We start from the raw sequence: 7,023 nt of genomic DNA, 5'->3' as shown, positions 1-7,023 counted from the left end.
GACCAAACGACTGGAATGACCAGTTGACCAGTCGCTACGACACGCACTGATCACCAGGGAGAAATGCAGGAGCTGCCCCCTTGGTGGTCAGTGTGCTCCCACAGGGGTAGCACCACTCAGCCAGAAACCAGGCTCACAGCTGGTGAGAGCAGCTGTAGTGGCAGGAGCCTCTCCCAACTCAGAGGCAGTGCTACTGATCAGCAAGCAGGTACAGCAGGCCAGGATGAGCGCAAGCGGTGCCCAGCCCTGGCTCGGGCTCCTTCCTGGCCGCCTGCCACTTGGCACACTGCTACATCCCCTGAGGGGTCCTGGATTGCAAAAGGGCGCAGACCCGGCTGAGGGTCCCCCTCCCCCCACCCTGTGCACAAATCCATGCACCAGGACTCTGATAAATGATACAAAACTAAGCTGTGTTTGGCATACTCACAACTGTAAACCAGCTTTTGGTCACCCCTGTATATAGACCTTATTTCCACCTCTTCCCTTTACATTTGAAATGTTAAATCAGCATGAGGTTGAGCCTGGGAAAGGCCTAATACTAGGAGTCAGTTTACATTCTAGCTTTTTACTTAGTAACTAAGTGACAAATGGGCAAGTAACTTCATTTCTCTGGAGCTCAGTTTCATTTATAAAAAGGATTTTGACAACCAATATTGTATAGCACTCTACAGTTTACACAGTATATATTCTACAGTGTATGTCTCTTATAACAGCCTTGTGAAATAAATAATGTTATATATAAGGTGAATGAATTGAGGCCCAGAGAATTAAGTGACTTGCCTGTTTGTTCTCTTGGTAAGTGCAGAGTTGGGATTCCTTCCTTATTTCAGAATAAACAAAAAAGTATCAGTTACCTATTGTATGCTAATGCACTATACTGACATAGGCATACAGTATATGTAAAGATAAAAGTCCTTCCTTGAAAGGAAATCATATACAGGGAGACACTCAAATAACCAGTGTATTTGGGTAGAGGCCGGAGGGACAGGTGTTCCCATGGGAGTGAGTTAGGGTAACTGTGTAGATTGATAACATATTGGGGTAACTACTGGCTGATACAGAAGCATCCTTTACAGGCTTGAGGAGTTTGGGGAATGGGGATTAGGGAGATTTTCTTAGAAGTAACCCCCTATAGTGAGGTCTGAGGGACAAACAGAAGTAGGAGGAAGTGAGGAAAGGTTTTCCCCAGGCAAAAAGAACAGAATATACAGAGAATTAGAGATGTGACCAGTGATTTGTGAGTGGCTCCTTATAGCTGAAGTGCAGACTACAGGAAATGACCAGAAATATTACTAGAGAAATTAGCAGCAGCCATGTGAGGTCTAAAGTGTTATACAAAGGAAGTAGGTCTTGTCCTCAGAACATTGGGAATTGCATTTATAGGTGTTTTTTGGTTTGTAATATATTTTATTGATTTTTCACAGAGAGGAAGGGAGAGGGAGAGGTATAGAGAGTTAGAAACATCGATCAGCTGCCTCCTGCACACCCCCCACTGGGGATGTGCCCTCAACCAAGGTACATGCCCTTGACTGGAATCGAACCCGGGGCCCTTCAGTCCGCAGGCTGACGCTCTATCCACTGAGCCAAACCGGCCAGGGCTGCATTTATAGGTTTTAATGTCATGATCAGATACCTTTTAGAAGCAGCACTCGAGCTGTGTAAGAATTATTGGATTACTCATGGGCCCAGATAGGAGACTGTTTTGTAATCCAGGAGAGAGAGGATAGTGGCCTGAACTAAGATAATGAGTAGAGAGAAATTTCTGGCTTTTGAGCTATTAAAAAGAATTTTTAAAACTTCCTGCAGTTAAGAGTATAGATTCTGTAATCAGCACCACTCCCCACCCCCCAGTACAAATCTTTTTTTTTTGCTACTTACTAACCATATAATTGTGGGCACATTATTTAACTATGCCAAATTTTACTCATCTGTAATAACAAAGCTACTTCATAGGGGTCTGGTGAAGATTAAATGAATACTGATAAAACCCTTAGAATAATACTTGGCATATAATGACTCAAAAACGATTTGCTTTAAAAAAATTAATGCTGCCGAGGCCGGTTTGGCTCAGTGGGTAGAGCATCGGCCTGCGGACTGAGAGGTCCTGGGTTCGATTCCGATCAAGGGCATGTGCCTGGGTTGCGGGCACATCCCTAGTGGGAGATGTACAGGAGGCAGCTGATCGATGTCTCTCTCTCATCGATGTTTCTAACTATCTCTCTCCCTTCCTCTCTGTAAAAAAATCAATAAAAAATATATTTTAAAAAAAATGCTTAGCTCTAGTTGGTGTGGCTCCGTGGATAGAGAATTGACCTGTGGAATGAAGGGTCCAGGTTCGATTCCGATCAAGGGGACATGCCCGGGTTGCGGGCTTGATCCCCAGTAAGGGGTGTGCAGGAAGCAGCCGATCAATGATTCTCATCATTGATGTTTCTATCTCCCTTCCTCTCTGAAATCAATAAAAATATATTTTTTAAAAACTGATTAAATGCAGTAGGTAGGGGAAAAGGAAGAATGAAAGGTAACGTCTAGTGCTCAGGTTTGAACAACTGGGTGAATGTGATTCTTTTTTTTTTTTTTTAAATATATTTTATTGATTTTTTACAGAGAGGAAAGGAGAGAGATAGAGATAGAGAGTTAGAAACATCGATGAGAGAGAAACATCGATCAGCTGCCTCCTGCACATCCCCCACTGGGGAAGTGCGCGCAACCCAGGTACATGCCCTTGACCGGAATCGAACCTGGGACCTTTCAGTCCGCAGGCCGACGCTCTATCCACTGAGCCAAACCGGTTTCGGCCTGTGATTCTTTATTTTGAAATAAACAGTTTTGGTGGCGTCATTGGTAAGCCTTTGGTATTTGAAGCCATTGGAGACTGAGATCACCCAGGAAGTGCCCATAAAGTGAGAAGGTGGCTCAGGACAGACCACTGCCTATTAGGCAGTAGATAGAGCTCAGGAGAGAATTGAGCTCTGAGTGTACATATCCAAAGGTCATGCCCTTTCTATTAGACCACAAGCAGCTTCTATAATTTTTCTACATTTGTGTGAGTCACAAAAATTTATTCAGCAAGTATTTGATCTCCTACTCTGTCAAGCATTAGGTATATGCAGTAAGACAGCTGGTCCTTACATTGTTAAGGTGGGCAATACAGATTGCTAAGTGCTATCTATGATAGCTGCAGAATACATCTCTGTGTTCAGGAGCACCAAACCCACACATGGGGTAGAGAGGGGGAAGACTTTTTGAAAAAAGTAATGTCCAAACTAGGTTTTTAGCTAAGTAATAGCTCAAGGTTCCAGGAAGGCACCTTGAACTTCCTTGGAGGGAAACTGAGAGAAGGGGCAACACATTTCAGTAGTAGTATCTGTGCTTAGCTCATGAACATGCCAGCCTGCGTGAGATAACCAAGTGTTTGGGTTTCCCTCCAGGTGAGGTAGTCCCAGCCCATTGCTGTATCCTGTCTGCCTGCAGCCCCTTCTTCACAAAGCGCCTGGAGCAGGAGAGGCCAGCTCAGGGTTGTAAGGTGGTGCTGGAGCTGGGGGGCCTGAAGATCACAACACTTAGGAAGCTGGTGGACTTCCTGTATACCTCAGAAATGGAAGTATCTCTGGAAGAAGCCCAAGATGTGCTTTCTGCTGCCCGTCAGCTCTGCATATCTGAGCTAGAATCCCTTCAGCTAGAAGGTGGGAAGTTAGTAAAGGCCCCTCAGGGCCGAAGACTGAACCGGGAGTGCTTACAACCTCCAAGTGCTGCACCAATCTCTGCCAGGGTGGTGGCATCCAGCCGCTGCCCTACTCCACTGCCTGTTACCCAGACTCCTTGTCCTCTTGGGGCAGTGAGATTGAAGTTGTCAGGGAAGGACGAAGGGCCCCAGGACAAGAGCAACCGACAGAATGCAGGGGACTTATCTGGCACTCTTCTGCTCAAGAGGAAGGCCAGAGCCTGCCCAGTTCCGGAAGAAGAAAGCTCTTCACCATCAAGCCACAGTCAGGGATCTAAAGAAAATAAGAGTGACCCTGCCCTTGGTCCTACAGAGCTTTCCCCACCCAGCTTGTACCCCTCTGTGGATAAGCGACTATTGCCCAGAAAGATCAGGCTGAGTCGTTCAAAGCCATCACCTGATGTCTGTACATCCAAGCCTTCCAGCATTTTAAGTGGATCCAGCTCAGTGCCAGCAACCCCTGGCCGGCGTCTTTGGCGACAAAAGAGTATAAAGAAAGAAGTGCTAGAGGACAAGCACACACCAGGGAGAGCTAGTCCTCTACAAAGCACCTCAAGCCCATCTGGTCTTGGAAAAATGGGTGGGAGTAAGAAATGGAGCCCTGAAGTCAGGGCACCTAACCTAGACTCTGCAGAAGAGGGGCAGGTTGGGAGAGTGAAGCTTAGGAAGACTGTTAATGGGACCTGCTGGGAAGTGGTACAAGAACCTCCCCTCAAAACCTCTAAAGATAGCCCTCATGTCCCAGAACCTGGAGACTCAGAAGAGCCTCCCGGAATTCAGCCATCCTCAGTTAACCAGCAAGAAATGTCATCTACTAGAATAGACCTGTGTCAGGATTCCCCTGTGTCCTGTAAGCTACAAGACATTCTGCTCTCTGCTAGCCGCTCCCCAGACCACCCAGTAGTTAAGTCTGAGTTTGGATCCAGTCCAGAGCTGGTAGGGAAGGAACCTGGATTCGATATTGACTGCACAGAGCCATATGCATTTGACACAGCCCTTCTAGAACAGCCCTGTGAAGCTGAGGAGTACCGAATCACAAGTGTTGCTGCCACCAGTGAGCTGGAGGAGATCCTGGACTTCATGCTATGTGGCTCAGACATTGAGCCACCTACAGTATCTCTGGAGAGTCCTGAAGCTGAGGGATGCAGGACCCCTAGTTATCACTTGACAGAAACAGGGAAGAATTGGATCGAAGGGGAAGGATGGTATTTACCAGGCATGGAACTCTGGCCCAGAGAGCTAACTGGATTAGAAAAGGAACCTGTGGGTGAGAACAAAGAGCCAATTGAACCCTTTAGCCCCCTTGTCATGCCCTCTAAGATTAGTGAAGGGGAGATGCTTTCTGTAGGACACTCTTGGAATCAAGACCAAGAAATTACCAGTTCCATGTCACTGGATGGTCAGGGGGACAAACTTCTTCACATTGACTCCCTTGACCTTCCCCAGAGGTCCTATGGGGACCTCTTACCTCCCTGTTCTAACTGGGTACAGACAGGGCTAGAAGTATCCCTAACTATGGAAGAGGTGTTATACCCTGCCCCAGAACCAGGCAAGGAGGTACTTAGCAACTCTGAGCTGTTAGACCTACCTTCTGCCAGCTCTGAAGAGGAAGAGATTGATGTGGTAGACTGGATAGCAGAGGGGAAGCTAGTACCTACCAGTATTCCCTCCATATGGCCAGACCCTTCCTCAGAGTCAGAAACAGAGGTAGATATACTAACCTAGTGGATAGGGAAGGCAGTTTAGGGGCACTGGGAGGATGGGAAATGTTGGCTAGCAAAAGTGGTATTGGCAGAGAAGCTAGCACATGTCTGCCCTCTCAGCACGAGAGGAAGGCATTCCCCTTGTTCTCCTTAGGCCATGCTTTCCCCTCCCCAGGTTTTGGGAGCTGGGCAGAAATTTAGTACCATGGGTAGAAAATTATGAACTTGAACCTTCTTCGTTCCTTTTAATCTACTTTCCAGTTACAAATAAGTAGAATAATAAACTATGAGGTCTCCAACTCTAGTGGTTCATAGGTAACAGCCAAGGCCAGGTCTTCCAGGTTATGACACACAGAATTCAGGAAAAATTAAGAACATCCTCTGCAGTAGTTCTGTCAGAGAAAACGTTCCAGAAGGTGTGAAGCGGTGCTGGAGTGGAACACAAAAGTGTATGGGAGTGAGAGGACATTGTCCAGCACCTTATATGTGGGGCTTATTTATTCCCAGTTTGGAAAATCTAGCCAAAATCTCTGCAGGAGCCAGGAAGACCAAGAAATTACCAGTTCCAAGCCACTGGATGGTCAGGTCATCACTTCCAAGATAGTAGCTTTAAAAAAAGTTATTTTCCCCCAAGTTTTTACAAATATTTCACATGGTCTACCAGACACCCTAGGAGTTTCAAGTTAACTGGTGACTTTAGGCTATGAAAAATACAAAGGGGACCAATCCCATAAGGTTGGCTTTCATCCCTTACCATATAATTTTAACTTTATTAGTCAAGAACTTTATTTCAACTTTTATTAAACCAAATCCAAGAACTTTTCAATGCCTTACTAGAGTGTTGCCTCACAACTGAACCATCAATTCTGCAGGGGAAGAAACTATAGCTTCAGGCACATAACTGTAGTTTGGCCATGTCCCGTCATAAATGTTCCAACATCACCAGGAACAGAAAGCTGTGAGAATGAGAGAAAAAGATGTTAGGAAAGAGATCTAGGCAATCATATAGCCTGAGGAAGACATGTTCCTCTATCCTTGAACCCAAAGACTCAGGAGAGCTCAAGGATTGCATCCTCCTCTCCCATCTCAAAATATCAAGGTTATGAGGCACATACCTATGACATGTGAAAGCACTGTATGAACCACTAGATATGAAGACAAGGACAAATTTAAGTGACTAAGAGTACAGTAATGAAGTGTTGCCATATGGGACTATTAATAGAAAGACCCTATTAGGAACAAAAACAAGAGGGTTGGGGTAAGTATGCATGAAGTTACACAAAAATTGTTGCCAATAAAAGGGGGAATCACAACCCATACAAATAAACACGTGTCAGTGATTTTGTTGAACTCATAAATGAGGGTACTGGTAGGATTTACAATCCACTTCAAAGATTCAGTACACCACCAGGGGTGTGGAAAATGAAATTTTTTACAAAACCAGCCCATACCCTCAGGACAATATTTAACTGCACCTTCAAAGGACATAAATTGCATTTCTATAAATCATTTACAATTGCCTTTGAGCCAAGTCTTAGAACTTAGATTATGAAATAAAACCTGAAATTAGTAAAGGGCACACCAGATAGAAAACAG

At 45.3% G+C, this 7,023-nt stretch overlaps 2 protein-coding genes across 2 annotated transcripts in view; one reads left to right on the top strand and one right to left on the bottom strand.

The window, feature by feature from the left end:
• BTBD18 (BTB (POZ) domain containing 18) overlaps positions 1-5,762 on the top strand; it is an 8,779-nt gene extending 3,017 nt beyond the window's left edge. The window contains exon 2 of the mRNA XM_006772073.2: positions 3,432-5,762. Within this exon, the coding sequence (XP_006772136.1) occupies positions 3,432-5,449 (2,018 nt within the window). The 3' untranslated portion in view covers positions 5,450-5,762. The remainder of the gene's footprint in view (positions 1-3,431) is intronic.
• Positions 5,763-6,158: 396 nt separating this feature from the next.
• LOC102763130 (chromosome unknown open reading frame, human C11orf31) overlaps positions 6,159-7,023 on the bottom strand; it is a 1,894-nt gene continuing 1,029 nt past the window's right edge. Inside the window, 1 exon segment of the mRNA XM_006772072.2 lies at positions 6,159-6,383. The gene's annotated coding sequence lies outside the window, so the exon portion shown is untranslated.

The sequence above is a fragment of the Myotis davidii genome, unplaced genomic scaffold (assembly GCF_000327345.1).
Source record: "Myotis davidii unplaced genomic scaffold, ASM32734v1 scaffold1286, whole genome shotgun sequence".
Classification (NCBI taxonomy): Eukaryota; Metazoa; Chordata; class Mammalia; order Chiroptera; family Vespertilionidae; genus Myotis; species Myotis davidii.
This window is presented reverse-complemented; position numbering and strand designations above follow the sequence as displayed.